This window comes from Mustela putorius, unplaced genomic scaffold (genome assembly GCF_011764305.1).
Source record: "Mustela putorius furo isolate JIRA1106 unplaced genomic scaffold, ASM1176430v1.1 tig00003898_pilon_pilon_pilon, whole genome shotgun sequence".
NCBI lineage: Eukaryota > Metazoa > Chordata > Mammalia > Carnivora > Mustelidae > Mustela > Mustela putorius.
In genome coordinates, this window is record NW_025422047.1 from 15,491,632 (window position 1) to 15,518,506 (window position 26,875).

General features: G+C 35.4%; 1 protein-coding gene across 6 annotated transcripts in view; it reads right to left on the reverse strand.

Annotated features, from left to right (window-relative positions):
• Positions 1-26,875, reverse strand: part of FAM227B (family with sequence similarity 227 member B) — a 194,366-nt gene that overhangs the window by 27,103 nt on the left and 140,388 nt on the right. For all 6 annotated transcript variants that reach the window (XM_045067751.1, XM_045067750.1, XM_045067753.1 and 3 more), the window contains 2 exons: positions 8,102-8,199; positions 3,974-4,134 (listed from right to left, as the gene is read on the reverse strand). In XM_045067751.1, coding sequence (XP_044923686.1) covers positions 3,974-4,134; positions 8,102-8,199 — 259 coding nt within the window. The remainder of the gene's footprint in view (positions 1-3,973; positions 4,135-8,101; positions 8,200-26,875) is intronic.

Consider the following 26,875-nt stretch of genomic DNA (forward strand, 5'->3'; position numbering starts at 1 on the left):
GTAGTATGTTCTTATAAATGTCAATCAAGTCAACTTGGTTGATAGTGCTACTTGAATTTCCTATAGCCTTATTGATTTTCTATTTGCTTGTTTTATCAATGGATTAAGAGTATTCAATCTCCAAAAAAAAGTAGATGTGAAAAATCTCTCGGTAAATAAATAAAAGGATTTGGAAATAGAATGTACATGGTCATGCAATCTTACATGTCTGGAGAAAAACTTCTAAAGTTATTTAATGCCGAATCAACAGTAGAAATTTCAAATAAAACTATTCTAGAGCGTATCATGCTTAGCGAAATAAGTCAAGCAGAGAAAGACAACTATCATATGATCTCCCTGATATGAGGAAGTGGTGATACAACATGGAGGCTTAAGTGGGTAGAAGAAGAATAAATGAAACAAGATGGGATTGGGAGGGAGACAAACCATAAGTGACTCTTAATCTCACAAAACAAACTGAGGGTTGCCGGGGGGAGGGGGTTTGGGAGAAGGGGGTGGGATTATGGACATTGGGGAGGGTATGTGATTTGGTGAGTGCTGTGAAGTGTGTAAACCTGGTGATTCACAGACCTGTACCCCTGGGGATAAAAATATATGTTTATAAAAAATAAAAAATTAAAAAAAAAAAAGAATATACTCCTTCAATTTGTTGAAATATGGCTTAAAAATAAGAGTTTGAATAAAAAAACACTGATGTTTGTATGAAAAAAAAAACTATTCTCAAATATAAGGAACATTATCATGACATCCTTTCACTTTTGTCTTCTGTTGACTTCTCTGCCTCTCATCACCCTTGCCCTAAACCACAGTTATGATTATCTTTAGAAAACTCGAATATACTTTATCTTCTTCCAGAGTTACACAGTTCTCCTGTGTAAACAATTAAGTGCCAGAGTGCAAGTGTATTGGCTGTGAAACCAGATCACCAAGGATAGACTCCAAATGCCATAAGTTTCTTGTGCCTCAGTTTACTTATTTAAAATAGAGACAATAATATATCTGAGAAGTTGACATGAGAATGGAATGAATTAATAAATGTAAAGTACTTAAAAGAGTGGTACACAGTAACTGTTCAATAAATTTGTTTAAAACATCATTTTGATATGATGCCTATAAAGATGAACTTTGTACCAGTAACTCCCAGATTTCTACCCCTATTCCTGTTCTCCAGTTTTCTTAATTTTAATGATGTCAACTAAAAAAAATAAAATGAAATTTGACCTTATCTTTATATAAAACCATATTATTCCCACCCACCAGACATTTATTGAACATATATCATATTTAAGATATTTTTTCCCAAGTTAGAGATATAGAGGTAAACGATTCTTTATTCTCTACTGGGTGAGAAAAACAAGTGAAATTTACACTACAATGTGACAAATATTTGAATTTACTGAAGAGATTCATCTACATCAGACTTTTGCTGAAACGTTGTTGAGTTACCTGTTGATTACCAAGATTTATTTCCTCATGGATTGTTAGACTAAAGGTCTCAATTTCTTACATCCTTCCTCATTTCCCTACCATGTGGGCTTTTCCACACAGCAGCTCACAATGTGATAGTTGGCAAGAGGGCTCTGAGAGAGTAAGGAAGTTCAGACAGGACTGATGTCAGTCTTTTTGCAGCTGAATCTCAGAAGTGTGCCTTTCCCCTTTTGTTTCAGAGCTATCTAAGTTAATTCCATGTACATATAGTCAGTGAGTCATTGGAGATTATCTTGACTAAAAGGTGGAAGAAGTGTCCTAGGAAGAGTCCTGAGATTCTGTTAGAGCAGATTTTAATTATTTATCCCATGAGTAAAAGCTACATGAGCACAAATTTATGAATTATATAATATCAATCTGTATTAATATATTATAAATATTATAAAAGACATACAGTCTAAAAATAAAAAAACAGTGAGATAAAATAAAATATTTAAATTACTGGCATAAACCTTTTATCCTCAAATTGTAGAGATTTGTTATCTATATAGTTGGTTTATAAATGCCTTGCAAATTAAACTGGTATTATACAATTATTTGCTGATTTTGAAAAGTATAACATATACATATCAGTGCTAGATTCATTGTTTATAATAATTAGGTATATTCACATTTCCAATAGTCATTTTCAAAATTTTTGGGTTTTTTTAGCCTACAACTTGGCAGAATTGATTGGCTCATCATTTATTTCATTACATTTCTTTCTTTCTTTCTTTCTTTCTTTTTTTTTTTTTTGAAAGAGAGAGAAAGGGGTGGGGCAAGAGGGGCAGAGGGAAAGGGACAGAATCTTAAGTGGGTCCCATACCTATGGCAGAGCCTGTCGCAGGGATCCCATGACCCTGAGATCATGACCTGAGCTGAAATCAAGATGCCTTGAGCTGAAATCAAGAGTCTGACACTTAACTGAATGAGCCACCCAGGCACCCCATTAATTTCATTTCTTAGTATGGCTGAGAAGGATCTTCTTCAACGAGTAGGAGAGAAATCATTATGGCATTTTCCTTATTTTTTAAAAAAATCTATTCCTGCATTATAAATATTATCATCAATCCAAAGTTTTTTTCCAAGAGGCTTTTAAAAAATTTTTTTTTTATTTTTTAAGATTTTATTTATTCATTTGACAGACGGAAATCACAAGTAGGTGGAGAAGCAGGCAGAGAGAGAGAGGAGGAAGCAGGCTCCCCGCCACACAGAGAGCCCAATGCGGGGCTTGATCCCAGGACTCTGGGACCATGACCTGAGCTGAAGGCAGAGGCCTCAACCCACTGAGCCACCCAGGTGCCCCTTCCAAGAGGCCTTTAAAGGTATTGGTCTACTTGTGAGTATTAATTTAGTTAAACTACACGATGTAATCTATTAGTCTGCTTGCCCAAATCTGTTACCTTAATCTGTTCAGCCAAAGAAAAACAGCAACACGTGATACCCAGAAAACAATACAAGAGCAAAGACACCATTATTATCTTTCAAAACAGTAGAGTGCAGACTGAAATATCTGCTAAGTGAAGGTACCCATTTACCATATTAGTAAAGTTTAAGTTTTTTTATTTTTAAAGATAGAAATAGATATATAGAAGTAGATATAAATAAGAGTTTTGATATAGAATTTTATATATGTATAATTAGAATTAAAATTCTATAAAATTATAGAGTTTTATATATGTGTATGTATATATAATATGATATAATAGATATAGATATAATAGATATAGATATATAGATATCTATAGAATAGATATATAGATATATATCTATATTATATATAGAATATATATATAATATCTATATATTATATATATAGTAGATATAGATATATATAATAGAATATATATAATTCTATATCATATTATATATACATACACATATATAAAATTCTATATCATATTCTATATCATATATATATATATATCTAGAGCTGTGTCCAGTTTGGAGACCATGGTACTAGTTCCCTGTGGGGTTCATCAGCCCCAGTGAGGGCTGGGCCAGCATGGGTTATCTGGAGGGTGCAGGGGAGTACAAGTGTACAGAACTCTGGGCCCTTCATTGCTGCCATAGTGAAAGAGCTCCAATTTTATTTATATTGTGTTTTACATATTAACCTTTCTGACAAATTATCATTGGAACAAAGAATTACCCAGCTAAAACCCATTTGAAACTTTCCTCTGGAGAAGGGTAAAAGCCCATTATCTACAGTCTGATGCTTAAAACTGAGCCCTGAAGAATAACAGTCTTTTACTAAAGAGCGACATATACCAGTTCCCAGGTTTTATGTTTTTTAAAACTTTTCTTGTATGCAAAGTCACAGCCTTAGACCTAAAAGAGAAAATACTTTGGCTAAACATGCTACAAAAGTTTTGAATATAACTAAATACTAAGTAAAAAGTATTGGTTAAAAAAATGCATTAAACTTTTTTCTTGATTGTGACATTTAGTAGTTTTGAAGATTTTAGAAATAGATAACATTAAAGCAAAGCTTATAAAAGGATATGGTTCTTGCGATATTTCAGTAAGCTTGATCTTGGTTTGTCTAGGGGCTTTGGAAATACCAGCTAACTCATGCATCTTAAGGTAATATAAAATCAGTGGACTCCGACCTCCAAAATTGAAAAGCACACGGTTAAACTCTGGACCAGTGCTAATATAATGGGACTGTAAAGGGAAGAAAAAAATCAAGTCAATTATTATTTTTATGTGTTTTTAAAGAACTGTAAATAAATATAATTGCATTGTAACTATAAAGTTACTATCTGGCATATTAAAATAAATAAAAGGAAACTCTGTAAGGTATCTTTTTTAAAAAAAGATTATTATTTATTTGAGAGAGAGAGAGAGCACAAGCAGGAGGGGCAAAGAGGGAGAGAGAACCCCAAGCAGGTTCTCTGTTGAGTGGGGATCCCCATGCTGGGCTCCATCTCAGAACCCTGAGATCATGACCTGAGCTGAAATCAAGAGTCAGATGCTTAACCAACTGAGCCACTAGGCACCCCAAGCATCTTAATTATATAAGTTTACTACAGTATGAACTATGAGTTCATGCAGTAAGGCCCTTCTAGCCTTCTTCTTTATCATCTTGGTAGAATAGAATTCTTCTGTCTGAAGAACAAAAAGAAAAAAGAAAGAAGAAAAGGAAAAGAGCTCCAGAAAAAAGGGACAGGAAAAAATGTGAAGAAAAACGCGACCAAAACCTCCAAACTTTGTTTGGAAAACATATCCAAGAAGCTTAACTCCAAGCAGGAAAAATACTCACCTAGACACATCATACTCAAAGTGTTGAAGGACCAAAACAAAAAGAAAAATCTCAAAAGCAGCAAGAGAAAAAGAACATATAAGGGAACCCCAACAAGATTAAAAGATGAACTTTTATCAGGACAAAGGAAGCTGGAAGGCAGGTGGATAATGTAATCAAAGTGCTGATGGAAAAAGCTGTCGACCATGAATTCTCTGTCAGGGAAAGTGACCATAAATATAATTGCTTTAAGATTCTATTACTGACTTCTTGTGGGATACAAGGTCAGGATAGTAACTACTCATGTATTATGTCTTTCCTCCATTTTTGTAATGCATAGATGAGAGATTTATTATTTCCACTTCCTGTGAGGAAATAAAATTTTATTCTTTTCTTTCCCTAAGATTTTATTTATTTATTTGACAGACAGAGATTACAAGTAGGCAGAGAGGCAGGCAGAGAGAGAGAGAGGAGGAAGCAGGCTTACTGCTGAGCAGAGAGCCTGATGCGGGGCTCGATCACAGGACTCTGGGATCATGACCTGAGCCGACGGCAGAGGCTTTAAACTCTGAGTTATCCCAGGTGCCCCTAAAATTTTATTCTTATTTGCTTTTACTGATACATAAATGTTCTCTTGTGTTTCTTTTGCTTATGGTCACTTTTTCATTGCTCCATAATTACTTTGAACAGTAGGACTATCATAATCAAAAGCAATTCTTTGATGGTGAAAACTCAATGACAAAATCAGACACATTTTCTATTATGTAAATAATTTACTCCATCTCAGTCTTTGGTGAAAATTCACATTAGGTGAATTGAATATCTAGCTTGATCTTTTTTCCTTTTTTCTTTAAAAATTTTTAAATTTAAATTCAATTTAATTAACATACACTGTATTATTAATTTCAGAGGTAGAATTTAGTGCTTTATCAGTTGGTCATAACAGGTGCCCTCCTTAATGCCCACCACCTATCTAACAATATTAGCCTATAGCCCCACCCATTTCACCTCCAGCAACCCTCAGTTTCTTCCCTATAGTTAAGAGTCTTATGATGAGCCTCCCTCTATGTTTTCCTCTTATTTTATTTCTCTTTCTCTTCCCTGTGTTCATCTGTTTTGTTTCTTAAATTCCACATGAGTGAAATCAAATGGTATTTGTCTTTCTCTGACTGCTTATTTCACTTAGTCTAATACACTCTAGACCCATCCACGTCATCACAAACAGCAGGATTCCATTCTTTTTGATAGCTGAGCAATCTTTAAATTGCATGCAAAACCAGACCAGACTTTGCCTAGAATAAAAGGAAATACTGTCTGTCTAGAAAGATGTTTCATCACCCTTTTCCTGGCTTCTGCCTTGGATACTGTAAGATAGAACCTAGATCTTACTGAAATTCTAGAAATAGACATTTCTGTTATTTTGCTGCAGTTGTCCATTTTTAAAAATGAAAACCACAGTTAATACCTCCTTCTTCCTCTATAATGGTCCCTGACTTTTTAAGGATAGTTCAACCTGACAAGAGCAGAACGAGGTATTAAATGCATATCGAGTGTTTTGTGGAGCCCTAGCCATTTTCTCAAATAGTTTAATCCTGAAGGTTTGAGGTTGCCTAAAGAATTCTTGCTAGAGATATCCCAAATAGCCAAAACAATTAGCAGAAGTCTCATTGCTTTTATCTACCCCACAAAAGACAATGGCAGAAAATTATCAGAAAATTTTAAAATTCCATCAAACAGGACTTTAACAGTTAAGAGTCAACCTAGTACTAAATTTGAGAACCAAGCAATCTTACAAACTTTGGAAGCATCACAAGAGATGAGCTAGAAAGTCCAAGGGATGATTTTGTTTGTTTAACTTTTTGACTAATTTATTAAAGGACAACTGCTGATGATGACTAGAAAGCTAAACTGATCTTTGAAATTTGCATGTGCATCCTGCCAATGCTTAAAATGGCATTGGGAAGCCACAGGCACCCATTCAGCACCTGGACAACACTGATGCTTAGAAAAATTCTTTATGTTGAACTGAAAACTGTCTCCCTATAGCTTTCACTTATGGGTAAACATAAAACCTTTTTGGTTTGTATTGGTAAAAATAAATTTTGAGCCACACAGAAAAAGCCTAATCCTGCTCTCCATAGTAGCTCTCTACATACTTGAAAACAGTTATTCTGGCCACCAGGGTCTTGTATTTTCTAGTGGAAATGCCTTTAAATATTTTGGCGATTGCTCAAAAAATATGGTTTCAAAGCCCTTGATCATCCTGATTATTTTCTATTCAGAACACTTCTGTTTGTCTATACCTTTCCATAAAGCAGAGCTCCAAAATGAATATAATACACAACTGATTAATCAGCATAGAGTAGATCCCACATGTCTGTTTAAATAGCTCAAGAATGCAGTAGATTTGGCGGTCAACGACATTCTCTGTTTATACATACAGAGCTTACTATAAAAGACAATTACCAAATCTTTTCAGATGCCTCTAACATGGCTTTATTATCGTATACTTACACAGCAACTTATACTTTATCCTATGTAATACAACCTCTACTTATCCTATACAATGCAACTTATACACTGACTCCTAGAGATTACCAGTTTCTATTCTAAGTACTTACAAACCATTCTTGGAAGCACTGTAAGTGTTGGAAAACATTCTGTATATCTGGATTACTGAAGATCAGGAAACATACGAACACTGACTTCAGAAAGTGGTTTTTATATAGGATAACATAAAATTAATGGTCAGACTTGACTAGATAATTCAGACAAAATTTTAGCAATAAAAACTGCAACAAACTTAAAACCCAATTGTCTAAGAAGAGAGCAAATTCAGAATATCAAGCCAGTAACCTCATCAAATCTTGGCTAATGCAACACAAGATGGTAAAGTCCATAAGGATTTCTCTTAGGGAGGCACCATCAAAAACACGGAAAAATGCTAAGCAACAAAGACTTATCAGTAATAGTATCTACATATGGCCATTTATCCCTGGATCATGGCTTAAGACGTTGGGACAGGTCAGCCATTGCTGAAAACTCTTATGAAGTTTTCCCTGCACACTTGATTAGAACTTACTGAGATCAGAGCCATGTTTGTATATCAACCCAAGGAAAAGTAGTGGCAGAAGTGTGAGAAAAGATGAATGCTATGTTTTTTTTTTTTCCTTTAGCGATGAGGATATTTAAAAAAAAAATAATGACTTTAAAAAAATGACTTTTTAACATTAAGGTTATCCTCTCCAATAAATCACTTTTGATCATTAAATTTTTCTAAAATATATGTCAGGAATGTAATAATGAACATTGCCTATATGAAATTGTTCAACTAATTATATAGCAAATTAAATAAGTAAGAACATTTTTAATAATTGCTATGCTCCAAACCTTTGTTGTTAGTCTTGATACACTTGATTCTTCCTTGAATGGGGGCATTGTATATGCTCTTGGGTTCTTTAAAATTTTTGTCATATTGAAGTCAATAGCTAAAAGGGAAAACAAAATATTTTCTTAAATTCTGGCTTTTTTTTTTCTTTACAAAAAGGCATAATAGTGATTTTCTTCTAGCAATGTACGTTGAATATGGAAAGAACCAAAAATGGATGGAATAGAGGTTAGGATATTGTTATGGCTTGCTTCAGTTAGAGGAAATAAATACACCATCTCATTTTTACTTAACAGGACTTTAGACCTGATAAAGCTCATTTATATTATCTCGTATTATGGTCACAAACCATTCTGTGAACAAAGTAAGGTTTTCCACAATTTACAGATGACATAACTAAGTGCAGGAAATTGTACAGCTCTAAGCTACAGCTTTAAGCTATCATTTAAGACACAGGCCTAGGTCTTTTAGGACAGAGCCCAGAGCTTTGTCCATGACCCTCTTGTTTAATGCAATAGAAGGCTTGGGCCTCTGCATGTTAGGGTGCACCTTTTCCATATACTGACAACAAATTCAAATAAGGAAATACTTGGTATGTTTTCCCTGCAACCAGCATGAATATACATGAAGGTAACAAGGGAGTCTTGCCATGACTTAAAGAAAAGGAGAACTGGGGGCGCCTGGGTGGCTCAATGGGTTAAAGCCTCTGCCTTTGACTCAGGTCATGATCCCAGGGTCCTGGGATTGAACCGTCATTGGGCTCTCTGTGCAGCAGGGAGCTTGCTTCCTCCTCTCTCTCTCTGCCTGCCTCTCTGCCTACTTGTGATCTCTGTCTGTCAAATAAATAAATAATCTTAAAAAAAAAAAAAGAAAAGAAAAGAAAAGGAGAACTGTATGATTTAATCAGTATGTCAATCAGCCTAAAAGAACAAAATAGTCATTAAGGATATCTTAACACAGAGAAAACAGGTAATCTGAGGCTTGTTAACTAGATTGTGGCACTTATTATTATCAGGTGCCAGGTAGACTAATTGGATTTACTGGTTGTAGATAAAGCTCTGAAGAATTAAGGAAAGTCGCTCAGATTGATTTTTGACATTACACATTCAAGGATATTAGATATCAGTCTGATGCTTGAGGTAAGTAGGCATTTATCATTGACAGAGTAAAGAATTGGTTAGGAACCCGAATTTTAAAATTTTGAGTGGAAACAAGGTTAGATTAAGTTGAAGTTAGAATGGTCAAGAAGGGTAATAAACCATATGATTTATTTCCTTTAAAACAGGGTGCCTGGGTGGCTCAGTGGGTTAAAGCCTCTGCCTTCAGCTCAGGTCATAATCCCAGGGTCCTGGATGGAGCCCCACATCGAGCTATCTGCTCCGCGGGGAGCCTGCTTCCCCCTCTCTCTGCCTGCCTCTCTGCCTACTTGTGATTTCTGTCAAATAAATTTAAAAAAATCTTCAAAACATGCTCAAAAGCAAACAATCTCTTGTAGAGGGTATCTGGTAATATCTACAAAAATACAGATACATTTTCTCTTTGACTTAGCAATCCCCCTTCTGAGACTATATCCTATACAATCTCCTATGTAAGTATGAAAGAACACAAGTACGTTTATTGATTGTGACATAATATATAAAACTTAGAGATTATGAACAACCCATGTATTTAATAGTAGTGAAGTACTAGTAAAAAAATAATAAAGGCACCCCATTTGATGGAATACATGCAGATCTAAGAAGAAATGAGGAAGCTCCCTATACTGATTTGAAGAGATCTACATGTCGTATCATTAAGTGATGAAAGCAAGGTATAGAACAGAGTATATAATTTGATTGAATATATATAGTATGTGACTTTTATAAGAATATGTTTGCCTTATTTGTATAAAGAAACATTGGCAAGATAAGTAAAAAAAAAACAACAAAAATATTCTCTGGGAGGAATAATTAAAAAAATAAAACTTGGTCTATTTTGAATCATTCTTAAATACATCTTTAGGTAATATTACTTTATTTCTGGTATCTAGAATAGACATAATATTAATAATAAAAGGACCTTTTACTTCATGTCAACTGTACCTACACTAAAAACCTTACTTTCAGAATATTTAACCTTGGTTGTAAAATCAGTCACTATACATTAATATCAGGCAAAAATATCCAGCTAGGAATAATGGCTAAAGATAAAAAAAGTAAGAGATACATAAAAACCACAATGCAAGGAAATTTTAGGAGTTAAAATTTTAAAGAAAAAATTTACAAAAGTAGAAAATTTACAAAAAAGAAAACCCCACCCAAATATGACATGCATAATAAGTAATCTTAAAATGACTATATTTATTAGATTTTTTCCTCCTATAGCCCCCAATCAATAATTTATTTTAGATGAGAATATTAATTTTCCCCTGATTACAGTTTTTATAAATCCTCTGTCTTCATGTCCCTAAAAGCTTGAGAACAAGATCAAAAAGTGATTCTAATCCCACCCCCTTCTCCCAACCCCCCTCCCCCAGCTACCCCTGGGGATAAAAATATATGTTTATAAAAAATAAAAACTTAAAAAAAAAGTGATTCTATTTGATAAAACCATAAGGAAAAATGTCTCAGGGCAACTGGGTGGTTCAGTTGTTTAAGTGTCTGACTCCTGATTTCAGCTCTGGTCATGATCTCAGATTGTAAGATCAAGCACCATGTAGGGCTCCATGTTGGGTGTGGAGCCTGCTTAAGATTCTCTCTCTCCCTTCCTCTACCCCCACTCTCTTTCTCTTCCTCTCTCAAAAAAAAAAAAAAAGTCTCAACTGTTCTTACTAGGCTTCAGAAATTTCACTAGTAGCAAAATATTCTACTCTTACTCCACCTACATTAGAAAAAATTCATTCCCATAATTATCCCCTTTTTATTTTAGGGATTATAAAATCTATTTATTTATTTCAGAGAGGGAGAGAGAGAGAAAGAGAGGAGCATGCATGAGTAGGGAGAGGGGCAAAGGGAGAGAATCTCCAAACAGACTCCCTGCTGAGCACAAAGCCTGACATAGGGCTCCATCTCACAATCCATGAGATCACAACCTAAGGAAAAATCAAGAGTTGGACAGTTAACTGACCGAGTCACCCAGGTGACCCTATTTTAGGGATGTTTAAAAGGGAGACACTTAGATGAATGGATCAAGAAGATGTGGTATATATACACAATGGAATACTATGCAGCCATCAAAAGAAATGAAATCTTGCCATTTGCGACAACATGGATGGAACTAGAGCGTATCATGCTTAGCGAAATAAGTCAAGCAGAGAAAGAAAACTATCATATGATCTCCCTGATATGAAGAAGTGGTGATGCAACATGGGGGCTTAAGTGGGTAGGAGAAGAATAAATGATACAAGATGGGATTGGGAGGGAGACAAACCATAAGTGACTCTTAATCTCACAAAACAAACTGAGGGTTGCTGGGGGGAGGGGGTTTGGGAGAAGGGGGTGGGATTATGGACATTGGGAAGGGTATGTGCTTTGGTGAGTGCTGTGAAGTGTGTAAACCTGGTGATTCACAGACCTGTACCCCTGGGGATAAAAATATATGTTTATAAAAAATAAAAAATTAATTAAAAAAAAAGGGAGACACTTACATAAATAAGTATGGTTATCTCTATCCACTTTTGTAGTTTTCATTAATAGTCTTTCTGAAATGCAAATAACTCATATATCTTGGTAAAATTAAATTCCATACAGTCCATATATATTATTACAATTATTGAATAAACTATAGAAACAAAAAAGTGTTACTCAGAAAAAACCCAAATGAAAGAACAAGTTAAAACCTCAGGGAAAAAAAATAACAAAACAGAGATAAGTGATTTACTTGATAAAGAATCCAAAGTAAGGACCCATTTTAGAATATACCTAACTTAAATTAGAATTACTCTTAGAAAGTACCTAGTACTGAAGTATAAGGGGAAACAAATGAAAGAGAAAACACAGGTATTCATTCTGCCAAATATATGCTACCTGAACAAATAAGAAATAAAATAAACACAATTTTGTTTCAGTAATATAGGAGAATGAGATGATTATTTGAAGAAAGTTATTACAGACCCATGAATATGTTCTAATTGTCTTATTGCATATAATTCTTATCATGTTTCCCAGATTTTTTTCAGATCCCTATACAAATATTTCCTCAAGTCCCTTCAATCTTAGCATCTGCAGACCCAGTCATTGGTTTGTTTACATATTAGACCTCAAACAAGTTACATCTGTCTACATTGCTATACACAGAAGCATCCTCCCACCTTTCTATATGCAATTTGCTTTAAATTGGCAAAATGAAACATTAAGGACTTCTTCACAATGCTATATGGTAAAATTAAATTTCTTCTAGTAATATCAACATAACATATATAATTGTGAATAATCTCACAGAGAGGTTAGAGAGTTTAAGTGCCTATAAGCATACTTTGTTAACGATGAAGTGCTATATGTATGTAAGGTATCACTAATATCCTTGGGTTTCACCAACTTTGAGCTAAATTTAACATATTCAAGAACATGAAGATTTTATGTGTATAAGATAGTGATCCATATCAAAATTGTTTCCCAAGGAAAATACAATATTTTTACCTTATTTTGGCTTGGGAATTGACTTATTTTTATCAGTTTTCTTTTCTTTCTTTTTTTTTTTTTTAAAGATTTTATTTATTTGACAGAGAGAGATGACAAGCAGGCAGAGAGGCAGGCAGAGAGAAAGAAGAAGCAGGCTCCCTGCTGAGCAGAGAGCCCAATGCGGGGCTCGATCCCAGGACCCTGAGATCATGACCTGAGCCGAAGGCAGCAGCTTAACCCACTGAGCCACCCAGGCGCCCCCAGTTTTTTTTTCTTAAAGATTTTATTTATTTGAGAGAGATAGAGAGATAGAGAGAGAGAGATAGCAGGAGAGAGAGAGAGAGAGAGAGAGACAGAATCTGAAGCAGACTCTGCCCTGAGCACAGAGTCTGATGCAGGGCCTGAACCCCATGACTGCATGATCATGACCTGACCTGACACCAAGAGTCAGATGTTCAATTGACTGAGCCACCCAGATGCCCCTCTGTTACTTCTTACTATGAATTATATCTGTGTCTTAAAGGACAAAATCATTGCTTAGACAAGTTATAGGTGCAAAGTGGTCAGTTTTTAAATATTTCTATGGTTCTGTATAAAGAACTAAGTGACAACCATCTGAAATAAGGAGCTAGTATACTTATGAACTAAGACTCTATGGAGCCAAACATTACAAATGTAAAACAAAATAGCTTTTAAGCTTGGGTTGATCAAAGATGTTTTGGAAGAAAATGACCAGTTTTAAGTCTTTCCTGTAGAATGGAAAACATTAAAAACAAACAAACAAACAAACAAACAAACAAACTAATCACTAAATGGGTTCTGAAGCAAAAATTAGAACATCTTGTCTGGGAAACTCTTTTTTCTTATATCATATGTAAATTTATCTACATAAGAACTTTAAAAAGAATATAAAAATTATGACTAATTTCATTGTATATGGTAATACAAAGTATAATTGTTAAAAATAATAAAATTAAAAGGAATTGAGATTACCTTTATTTTATAACCAAGTCTTGACAGTCTTGCTTGGTGTCATAAAAATTCTTTACATTCTTCAGATTAGTGATTATATGAGCTTATTATTGATGGGTTGTATGTTGAAACTATGTTCCCACTATTCCATATCTTAAAATGTTCTACAAAAGAGAAGGCTAGGGCACAGACTTTTGTGGCTACTAGCTAGAGGACCCATTCCTTGACAGCCTGGTTCTCGTAGCCACTAAGGTTTGTGTTCATCATTTCTATAGAACAATAGCAAACAAAGAAACAGATCTTAATTGGCTATCACCCCAGGGCTCAGTGCAGAGAAAACAGACAGAAATGTCCATTTCCTAATATTTTCCTGAAAGACATATATTTACATATTTTCAAAGCTGCTGCCTGAGGGCCTGGCTTCCACTCAACCTGAACTAAGTGTTGATTGACATGCTTCCCTTTGGGATACTGACAGTTCTTGACACACCCTCAAATACTAGGACCCACTAAGAACAAAGTAGCCTGCTTTACCAAATCATAAAGGCTTGAGAAAAACCAAGAGGTAGGGAAGGGTTGAATGATAAGGTTCATCTCCTACAAAGGGCTACTCCCTTCAAGGCTGGGGGAAGTGGCTATTTTACCTAATGCATGCAAAACCAACAGAGAGAGTCTATGAAAATGAAAAAACAGAGGAATATGTTTCAAATGAAAGAACAAGTTAAAACCTCAGGGAAAAAAACTAACAAAACAGAGATAAGTGATTTACTTGATAAAGAATTCAAAGTAAATCATAAAGGTGCTCACGGAGGTCAGGAGAACAACGTATGAAACAAGGTGAGAATTCTAATGCAGAGATAGAAAAACAAGGAAGTAGCAAATGGAAATCACACAGTTAAAGAATGCAATAACAGAACTGAACAATACAATAGAGGAGTTCAACAGAAGACTAGATGATGTAGAAGAAAGATCACCAAGCTTGAAAACCAGGCAGTGAAATTCATTCAGTGAAAGCAGTAAAGAAGAAAGAGGACAAAAAAGGAGAAAGAGGAGAAGGAGGAGGGAGGAAATGAGGTGGAGGAAAAGAAGAAGAAGCAAGAAGAGTAAAGATAGCATAAAGGACTTATGAGGCAACTTCAAGCAGATGATATATTATTTGCATTATAGGGGTCTCAGAAGAAGAAAAGATAGAAAAAGGGCATTATTTTATTCTTATTTTGAAGAAATAATAGCTAAAAAGTTCCCTAAACTATGGAAGGAAATGGACATCTAGATTAAGGAAGCCCAGAAAGTTCCATATATAATAACCTCAAAGAGACACACATCAAGACACATTACCATTGTCAAAAGTTAAAGACAAGGATAGAATCTTAACAACCAGCAAGGAAAAAACAACTTGTCATGCACAAATGAAGTCCCATTAGATTATTGGATTTTTTCAGCAAAAGCTCTGAAGGCCAGAAGGTAGTGGCATGGTATATTCGGAGTGCTGAAAAGAAAAAAAACTGCCAATCAAGAACATTCTAGGCAGCAAAGCTGTTCTTTAGAATTGAAGGAGAGATAGAGAATGTTGCAGATGACCAAAAGCTAAAGGAGTTCATCATCGCCTTACAAGAATGTTAAAGGAACTTCCTTAAGCTAAAACCAAAGGATATTAATTAGTAATAGGAAAACATATGAAAGTATAAATCTCGCTAGGAAAGGTAAACATATATAGCAAAATTTGGAATACTCTAATGTTGTAATCATGTGACTTAATCACTTATAAATCTGGTATAGGTTAAAAGACTAAAGTATTAAAAATAACTATAACTCAATAATTTGTTAATGGTACATAAGGTAAAAAAGATTGTGACATCAAAAACATAAACCATGGGGGAGGAGTAATAATGTAAGTTTTAGAATGTGTTCAATCTTAAGCTGTTATCAATATAAAATAGGCTGTTATAAATATAAGTTGTTTTAGGGACACCTGGGTGGCTCAGTTGGTTAAGCATCTGCCTTAGGCTCAGGTCATGATCCCAGTGTCCTGAGATCAAGTCCCACATCAGGCTCCGTGCTCAGCTGGGAGCCTGCTTTTCCCTCTGCCCATCCCCTCTGCTCTTGTTCTCTCTCTGACAAATAAATAAATAAAATCTGTTAAAAAAAATCTAAGTCATTTTAGGTAAGTCTCAAAGTAGTCACAAAGCAAAAACTTATAGTAGATACAAAATAGATATAAAGAAAGAAACCTAGGCATACCATCACAAAAAAATCATCGTATCACAAGGGAACAGAGCAAGAGAAGAAGAAAGGAAAAAAGAAATTACAAAACATCCAGAAAACGATTTTTTAAAAATTAACATATAATGTATTATTAGCCCCAGGGGTACAGGTCTGTGAATCACCAGGTTTACACACTCACACAGCATTCACCATAGCACATACCTTCCCAAATGTCCATAACCCCACCACCCTCTCCATACCCCTCTTCCTCTGGCAATCCTCAGTTTGTTTTGTGAGATTAAGAGTGTCATGGTTTGTCTTCCTCCTGATCCCTTGTTTCATTTATTCTTTTCCTACCCCCCAATTCCCCATGTTGCATCTCCACTTCCTCATATCATGGAGATCACAAGATAGTTGTCTTCCTCTGATTGACCTATTTCGCTAAGCATAATACCCTCTAGTTCCAACCACATCGTTGCAAAAGGCAAGATTTCATTTCTTTTGATGGCTGCATAGTATTCCATTGTATATATATACCACCTCTTCTTTATCCATTCATCTGTTGATGGACCTCTAAGTTCTTTCCATAGTTTAGCTATTATGGACATTGCTGCTATAAACATTGGGGTGCACCTGCGCCTTCAGATCACTACATTTGTATCCTTAGGGTAAATACTCAGTAGTGCCATTGCTAGGTCATAGGGTAGCTCTATTTCCAAATTTTTGAGGAACCTCCATGCTGTTTTCCAGAGTAGTTGCACCAGCTTGCATTCCCACCAACAGTGTGGGAGTCCCCTTTCTCCGCATCCTTGCAAGCATCTGTCATTTCCTGACTTACTGATTTTAGCCATTCTGACTGATGTGAGGTATCTCATTGTGGTTTTTATTTGTATTTCCCTGATACCAAGTGATGTGGACCACTTTTTCATGTGTCTGTTGGCCATCTGGATGTCTTCTTTGCAGAAATATCTGCATGTCTTCTGCCCATTTCTTGCTTGGATTATTTGTTCTTTGGGTGTTGAGTTTGATAAGTTCTTTATAGATTTTTGGATACTAGCCCTTATCTGATATATCATTTGCAAATATCTTCTCCCATTCTGTCAGTTGTCTATTGGTTTTGTTAACTGTTTCCTTTGCTGTGCAAAAGCTTTTGATCTTGATAAAATCCCAATAGTTCATTTTTGCCCTTGTTTCCCTTGCCTTTGGCGATGTGTTCCTAGAATGAAGTTACTGTGGCTGAGGTTGAAGAGGTTGCTGCCTGTGTTCTCCTCAAGGATTTTGATGGATTCCTTTCTCACACTGAGGCCCTTCATCCATTTTGAGTCTATTTTCATGTGTGGTGTAAGGAAATAGTCCAGTTTCATTTTTCTGTATGTGGCTGTCCAATTTTCCCAACATCATTTGTTGAAGAGACTGTCTTTTTTCCATTGGACATTCTTTCCTGCTTTGTCAAAAATTAGTTGGCCATAGAGTTGAGGGTCTATTTCTGGGCTCTCTATTCTGTTCCATTGATCTATGTGTCTGTTTTTGTGCCGGTACCATACTGTCTTGATGATTACAGCTTTGTAATAGAGTTTAACGTCTGGAATTGTGATGTCACCAACTTTGGATTTCTTTTTCAATATTCCTCTGGCAATTTGAGGTCTTTTCTGGTTCCATATAAATTTTAGGATTATTTTTTCCATTTCTTTGAAAAAACTGGATGGGATTTTGCTAGGGATTGCATTAAATGTGTAGATTGCTTTAGGTAGCATAGACATTTTCACAATATTTGTTCTTCCAATCCAGGAGCATGAAACATTATTCCATTTCTTTGTGTCTTCCTCAATTTCTTTCATGAGCACTTTATAGTTTTTTGAGTATAGATTCTTTGCTTCTTTGGTTAGGTTTATTCCTAGGTATCTTACGGTTTTGGGTGCAATTGTAAATGGGATTGACTCCTTAATTTCTCTTTCTTCTGTCTTGTTGTTAGTGTAAAGAAATGCAACTGATTTCTGTGCATTGGTTTTATATCCTGACACTTTACTGAATTCCTGTACAAGTTCTAGCAGATCTGGAGTGGAGTCTTTTGGGTTTTCCACATATAGTATCATATCTACAAAGAGTAATAGTTTGACTTCTTCTTTGCCGATTTGGATGCCTTTAATTCTTGTAGTCTGATTGCTGAGGCTAGGACCTCTAGTACTATGTTGAATAGCAGTGGTGATAATGGACATCACTGCCGTGTTCCTGACCTTAGCGGAAAAGATCTCAGTTTTTCCCCATTGAGAATGATATTCGCGGTGGGTTTTTCATAGATGGCTTTGATGATATTGAGGTATGTACCCTCTATCCCTACATTCTGAAGAGTTTTGATCAAGAAAGGATGCTATACTTTGTCAAATGCTTTTTCAGCATCTATTGAGAGTATCATCCGGTTCTTGTTCTTTCTTTTATGAACGTATTATATCACATTGATTGATTTGTGGATGTTGAACCAACCTTGCAGCCCTGGGATAAATCCCACTTGGTCGTGGTGAATAATCCTTTTAATGTACTGTTGGATCCAATTGGCTGGTATTTTGGTGAGAATTTTTGCATCTCTGTTCATCAAGGATATTGGTCTGTAATTCTCTTTTTTGATGGGATCCTTGTCTGGTTTTGGGATGAAGGTAATGCTGGTCTCATAAAATCAGTTTGGAAGTTTTTCTTCCATTTATATTTTTTGGAACAGTTTCAGGAGAATAGGAATTAATTCTTCTTAAAATGTTTGGTAGAATCCCCCTGGGAAGCCGTCTGGCCCTGGGGTCTTGTTTCTTGGGAGATTTTTGATGACTGCTTCAATCTTCTTACTGGTTATGGGTCTGTTCAGGTTTTCTATTTCTTCCTGGTTCAGTTTTGGTAGCTTATATGTCTCTACGAATGCATCCACTTCTTCCAGATTGTCAAATTTGCTAGGATACAGTTGCTCATAATATGTTCTTATAATTGTTTGTATTTCTTTGGTGTTGGTTGTGATCTTTCCTCTTTCATTCATGATTTTATTTATTTGTGTCCTTTCTCTTTTCTTTTTGATAAGTCTGGCCAGGGTTTGTTTGTTTGTTTTTGTTGTTGTTGTTGTTTGTTTCTATTTCATTGATTTCTGCTCCGATCATTATTTCTCTTCTCCTCCTGGGTTTAGGCTTTCCTTGTTGTTCTTTCTCCAGCTCCTTTAGGTGTAGGGTTAGTTTGTGTATTTGAGACCTTTCTTGTTTCTTGAGAAAGGCTTGTATCACTATACATTTTCCTCTCAGGACTGTCTTTGCTGTGTCCCACAGATTTTGAACCATGTGTTTCATTATCATTTGTTTCCATCAATTTTTCCATTCTTTAATTTCCTGGTTGACCCATTCATTCTTTAGAAGGATGCTGTTTAGTCTCCATGTATTTGCATTCTTTCCAAATATCCTCTTGTGATTGAGTTCTAGCTTCAGAGCACTGTTTTCTGAAAATATGCAGGGAATGATCCCAATCTTTTGATACAGGTTGAGACCTGATTTAGGACCAAGGATGTGATCTATCTGGAGAATGTTCCATGTGCACTAGAGAAGAATGTGTAATTTGTTGTTTTGGGATAAAATGTTCTGAATATATCTGTGATGTCCATCTGGTCCAGTGTGTCATTTAAGGCCTTTATTTCCTTGTTGATCTTTTGCTTGGATGATCTGTCCATTTCAGTGAGGGGGGTGTTAAAGTCCCCTACTATTTTTGTATTACTGTTGATGTGTTTCTTTGATTTTGTTATTAATTGGCTTATATAGTTGGCTGCTCCCATGTTAGGGGCATAGATATTTAAAATTGTTAGATCTTCTTGTTGGACAGACTCTTTGAGTATGATATAGTGTCCTTCCTCATCCCTTATTATAGTTTTTGGCTTAAAATCTAATTGATCTGATATAAGGATTGCCACCCCAGCTTTCTTTTGATGTCCCTTAGCATGGTAAATTGTTTTCCACCCCCTCACTTTAAATCTGGAGATGTCTTTGGGCCTAAAGTGAGTTTCTTGTAGACAGCATATTGATGGGTTTTATCTTTTTATCCATTATGATACTCTGTGTCTTTTGATTGGGGCATTTAGACCATTTGCATTCAGCGTAACTACTGAGAGATATGAATTTAGTGCCATTATATTGCCTGTAAGATGACTATTACTCTATATTGTCTCTGTTCCTTTCTGATCTACTACTTTTAGGCTCTTTGCTTAGAGGACCCCTTGCAATATTACCTACAGAGCTGCTTTGGAGTTTATAAATTCTTTTAGTTTTTGTTTGTCCTGGAAGCTTTTTATCTCTCCTATTTTGAATGACAGTTTAGTTGGATATAATATTTTTGGCTGATAGTCCAGTTGGATATAGTATTCTTGGCTGCATTTTTTTTCTCGTTTAGTGCTCTGAATATATCATGCCAGTTTTTTTTGGCTTGTCAGGTCTCTGTGGATAAGTCTGCTGCCAATCTAATATTTTTACCATAGTATGTTACAGACTTATTGTCCTGGGCTGCTTTCAGGATTTTCTCTTATTTGCTAAGACTTGCAAATATTAGATGAAGGGGTCTGAACCTATTTTTATTGATTTTGATGGGGGTTCTCTGCACCTCCTGGATTTTGATGCTTGTTCCCTTTGCCATATTAGGGAAATTCTCTACAATAATTCTCTCTAATATACCTTCTGCTCCCCTCTCTCTTTCTTCTTCTTCTGGGATCCCAATTATTCTAATGTTGTTTCGTATTATGGTATCACTTATCTCTCAAATTCTCCCCTCGTGGTCCAGTAGTTGTTTGTCTCTCTTTTGCTCAGCTTCTTTATTCTTTGTCATTTGGTATTCTGTATCACTAATTCTCTCTTCTTCCTCATTTATTCAGCAGTAAGGGCCTCCATTTTTTATTGCACCTCATTAATAGCTTTTTTGCTTTCAACTTGGTTAGATATTAGTTCTTTACTTTCTCCAGAAAGGGCTTTTATTTCTCAGACAGGGATTCTCTAATATCTTCCATGCCTTTTTCAAGCCTGGCTAGCACCTTGAAAATCATCATTCTGAAGTCTAGATCTGACATATTACCAATGTCCATATTGATTAGGTCCCTAGCCTTTGATACTGCCTCTTATTCTTTTTTTTTTTTTTTTTTGTGGTGAGCTTTTCCACCTTGTCATTTTATCCAGATAAGAATATATGAAGGAGCAAATAAAATACTAAAAGGGTGGCAAAGGCCCCGGGAAAATGTGCTTTAACCAAATTGGAAGACATCCCAAGTCATGGGGGGAACAAAGGGGCAAAAAGAAGTTCAGAAAAAAAAATTTTAAAGAAAAAATAAATAAAGAAAAAAATATATATTAGACTGGTGAATAGAACAGGGTCATCTGCTCCATTTTGGGAGTATTTTGGTCTCTTAGAAGAAACTAACTCCCCAAATTTTAAAGAATGAAAAACATATATAAGTGTAAACACAATGAAGGGTTGGAATATGACTATCAAGATCAGAAAAAAAATTTTTTTTAATTTCTAAAAAAGGAGTTGATAAGTTGGTTGGGAGAATAAAGAAAAAGAAAGTGGAGAGGATTTGCTCAGGCTGGAGACTAGAACAAAGTCCTGTTCTAGATTTAGGGTATATTTTGATCTATTAGAAGAAGTTGTATCCCAATTTTTTTTAGAAGAAAAAACCCTATGTGTATACAAAAAATAAAGTTAGATACAATGAAGGACTATAATAATGAAGGTCCAAAAAAGATCATTACTTTTTTTATGAAAGGTATTGTTAAGATAAACTAGTTAAAAAATGTTAAAAGAGGAAAGGGTAAAAGTTAAAAAAAATTAGCAGAAGAAAATAAATAAAATTATAAAAGGTTAATTAACTTTTCAAGAATAAAGAATCATGGGGAGAAAGCCATGAATTCCATGCTTTGCTTTCTCCTCCTCTGGAATTCCGCTGTTCTTCTTGGAAAGTGAACTTGGTCTTGGCTGGATTTCTTGTTGATCTTCTGGGGGAGGGGTCTGTTGTAGTGATTCTCAAGTGTCTTTGCTCGAGGCAAAATTGTACTACCCTTACCAAGGGCCAGGTTAACTAATCCCCTTGGATTTGCATTTGGGAGCTCTTGTTCCCCAAACACTTCTCGCAGAGTTCTGGAGGATGGGGATGAAAATGGTGGCCTCCCAATCTCTGGCCTGGAGGAGACAAGAGCTCAGGGCCCCACTCCTCAGTGCGCCCTTGGAGAAAAGCACTCAGTCACTCCCTTCTCCCTGGTCTCCATCTGCACTCCAAGTTCACTCAGCCTGGGACCAAGCATCTCTGTCTCTGGCACACAGCCCCGCCTGGAGTCTCTGAACCCCCAGATCCCTGAGCTCATCCAGGAGGGTCTCCCTGGATCTTGTGGGGTCCCTGCTCACAGAGCAGTGGCCAGTGCCACAGATCACAATTTAAGGTAACCCGAGTGAGCTCACTCCTTGGCTCTATCTCTGTAGCCAGCTTCCCTGCTCTAATACCTGTGAGCTCTGTGACACTCAGACACCCCCAATCCTTCTGTGATCCTGCAGGACTTGAGACCATGCTGTCCCTGCATGGGCTTCACCCCAGCTTAGCCTCTGGAGTGATGTCCCTCAGTGGAGCTGACTTTTAAAAGTTCTGATTTTGTGCTCCATTGCTTTGCTGCTTGCTTGGAGCTGGCTCCTTCCCCTGCAGTCTGTCTTCTGGTCACTTTGGATTCATTTTTCCGCCAGTCCTACCTTTCAGATAGTGGTTGATTTTCTGTTTCTAGAATTGCTGCTGCTCTTCTCTTCAATCTCCTGTTGGATTTGTAGGTGTTTGGCATGGTTTGATAAGCTATCTAGCTGATCTCCTGCTACTTGATGTCATCTCAGACTGTTACTTCTCTGCCATCTTGACTCTTCCCCCAGAAAACAATTTTTAAAATGGCAATAAGCATATGTTATCAATAATTATCTACAAATATAATGGATTAAAGTTCTCCAATCAAAAGACAGAGTGGCAAATAGATAAACAGACAAATAAGACCCATCTATATATTGCCCATGAGAGACTCAGTTCACATGTAAGGATACACACAGACTAAAGATGAGGGGAGAGAAAAAGATATTTCATGCAAATAAAAACTGAAAGAAAGCTGGGGTAATATACTTATATCAGACAACACAGACTTTAAGATGCAGACTGTAAAAGAGAGACAAAGATCATTTTATAATGATATTCCAATCAGAGGGTATAACATTTGTCATAATCAAATAATGATTTGATATTCCAACAAGAGGATATAACATTTGTAAATATTTGTGCACTCAACATTGGAGTAGCTAAATATGTATAGCAAATAGAAACAAACCTAAAGGGGAAATGGACAGCAATACAATTATAGAGGGGACTTGGATATCCATCTTTTATCAATGGATAGGTCATTTAGACAGAAAATCAATAAAAATCATTGGCTTTAAGTGACACCTTAGACTAGATGGACTCTATAGATATCTCTAGAACATTCCATCCAAAAGCAAAAGAATACACATTATTCTTAAATAAATTTGAATCATTTTCCAGGATAGATCATTTGTAAGGTCACAAAATAAGTCTTAAAAAATTTAAGAAGACTGAACTCATATCAAGAAACTTTTAGGACTACAATGGTATGAAACTGAAATCAATTACAAGAACTAGAAATATCACAAATACATGGAGATTAAACAACGTGCTACTGAATAACTGATGGATCAAACAAGAAATCAAAAGATAAATAAAAAAAATCTTGAGATAAAAAAATGGAAATACAACATATCAAAATGTGTGGGCAGCATCAAAAGCAGTTTTAAGAGGAAATTCATAATGAAAAATGTCTACATTAAGCAACAAGAAAAGTCTCTTATGGTTTGTCCATAAGAGACTCTTAATCTCAGGAAACAAACAGAGGGTTGCTAGGGGGTGGGGAGTAGGGATAGGTGGCTCGGTTATGGACATTGGGGAGGGTATTGTGCTGTGCTGGGTGCTGTGAATTGTGTAAGACTGATGATTCACAGACCTGAACCCCTGAAACAAATAATACATTATATGTTAATAAAAAAATAAAATAAATAAACTGTTCTGCTCTGATGACATGATACTCTATGTAGAAAACCTGAAAGACTTCATCAAAATATTGCTAGAACTAATATGTGAATTCAGCAAAGTAGCAGGATATAAAATCAATGTACAGAAATCTGTGCATTTCTATAAACCAATAACAAAGCAGCAGAAAAAGAAATCAAGGAATTGATCCCATTTGCAATTGTACTCAAAACAATAAGATACCAAGGAATAAACCTAACTAAAGAGGTAAAAGATCTGTATTCAAAAAAAACCTGTGGATCACTTATGAAAGAAATTGAAGAGGACACAAAGAAATGGAAAAGCATTCCATGTTCATGGATTGGAAGAATACTGTTAAAATGTCTATACTACCCAAAGCAAACTACACATTTAATGAAATCCCTATCAAAATAGCACCAGCATTTTTCACAAAGCTAGAACAAACAATCCTAAAATTTGTATGGAACCACAAAAGATCCTGAATTGCCAAGACAATTCTGAAAAACAAAAACAAAACTGGAGGCATCATGATTTTGGATTTCAAGCTATATTACAAAGATGTAGTCATCAACACAGTATGCTACTGGCACAAAAACAGATACCTAGATCAATGAAACAGAATAAAGAACCCAGAAATGGACCCAAAACTATATGGTCAACTAATCTTCAACAAAATAGGAAAGAATATCCAATGTAAAAAAGACAATCTTTTCAAAAAATGTTGTTGGGAAAACTGGACAACAACATGTAGAAAAATGAAACTGAACCACTTTCTCACATCTTACACAAAAATAAATTCGAAATGGATGAAAGAGCTAAATGTGAGATAGGAATCCATCAAAATCCCAGAAGAGAATGGGGGCAGAAACTTCTTTGACCTCAGTCCTAGCAACTTCTTACTAGACATGTCACTGGAGGCCAGGGAAACAAAAGCAAAAATGAATTATTGGGATTTCATAAAGATAAAAAGCTTCTGCACAGTGAAGGAAACAACAAAGCTAAAAGGTAGCCTACAGAATGGCAGAAGATATTTGAAAATGACTTATCTGATAAAGGTTAGTATCCAAATTATCAAACTCAACACTTACAAATAATTAAGAAATGGGCAGAAGACACAAATAGACTCTTTTAAAAAAGAAAGCCATATAGCTAACAGACACATGAAAAGATGCTATACATCACTCGGCATCAGGGAAATACAAATCAAAATCACAATGAGATACTACCTCACATAGGTCGGAATAGCTAAAATTAACAACAAAAGAAATAACAGGTGTTGGCAAGGATGCAGACAAAGGGGAATTCCCTTGCACTGTTAGTGGGAATGCAAACTGGTGTAGCCATTCTGGAGAACAGTATGAGGGTTCTTTAAAAAGTTAAAAATAGAACTGCCCTATGATCCAGCAATTGCACTACTAGGTATTTACCCAAAGGATACAAAAATACAGATTTGAAGGGGTATGTGTACCCTGAATTTATTAAAAAAGTAACATTAGCTGATGAATAGATAAAGAAGATGGTATATATACACAATGGAATATTACCGGCTGTCAAAAAATGAAATCTTTCCATTTGCCATGATTTGGATGGAGTTAGAGTGTATTATGCTGAGTGAAATATGTCAGTCAGAAAAAGACAAATATCATATGATCTCACCCATATGTGAAATTTAAGAAAGAAAACAGATGAACATATGGGTAGGGAGTAAAGAAAAAAAGGAGAGGGAAACAAACCAAAAGAGACCCCTAAATGATACAGAACAAGCTGAGGGCTGATGGAGGGAGGTGGATGGGGGATGGGCTAGATGGGTGATGGGTGTTAAAGAAAGCACTTGCGATGAGCACTTGGTGTTGTATGTAAGTGATGAATCACTGAATTCTACTCCAGAAACCAGTATCACACTGTATGTTCACTAACTAAAATTTAAATGTAAAAAAGAGCAAAAAGAAAAAAAAACTGTTCTGCTAGGTTTTGGATCTGTGACTTTAATTAGACAATAATATGTATCGAAGTATTACTATTTTTCTTAAATCTTTTTCATTTTCTTTTCTTGCTGTGTTTTATACATCTTGTATTTTTAAAAAATTTATTGTAACACTCATTTGTTGGGATAATATTTTACGTGTATCATTCTGTAAATATTTTTTTCAAACCATCGCTCCTGTTTTTCTTTGAAAAATATCACAGCTCTCTGTGAACGTCTCATCAATGGCAACGAATTCTGAAAACTTGATTTTCCTCACCCTAAAAGTATGTAAGCTCTCTCAATAGGTACATCCAAGAAATTTCACTCAGAGTTTGGGAGGCTTCTCATCCAGGCCAGGTCTTCTCCTCTCCTACTGGACAGGAGATCTAACTTCAACCTGACAAATAGTTTAAAGTACACATGTGTGAATTTAACTTGCATTCCCAAAGGAGACTACTGTTAGTTAAACATGTATGCCATTTAAATTTAATTTAATTTAAATGCCAGCACTGCCATTTGTAGATTAAGTGGCCTTGGACAGATTAATTTTGTTAAGCTTCAGCTTCTTCAAATATAACTGGATGATAATAATAATTACTTTAGAAACTTAACTGAATAAAAATGAGATCATATATGTAGGTCACAGTAACTGGCACGTTGTAAAGGTTATATAAATGTTAGTAAATATTCTTATCAATATTATTTTTTAGGGAGTATAAATTCAAACTCATTTTTACTTCAAACTTATAAAAGTTTTCTTAAGAGAAAACACTGAAAATATTGAGGTGTGATTGAGTTTTGTTTATTTCTGCATTGGAAAATGGAGACATTCTCCAATTAAGGTAGACCAGAAAGAGCTATATATGAGAAATGAATTTTCCTGGCCATCTATAGATCCATTTTTACCAGATTATGCATTGTCTTTATGTCCTTGGCCAACACAGTACAATGT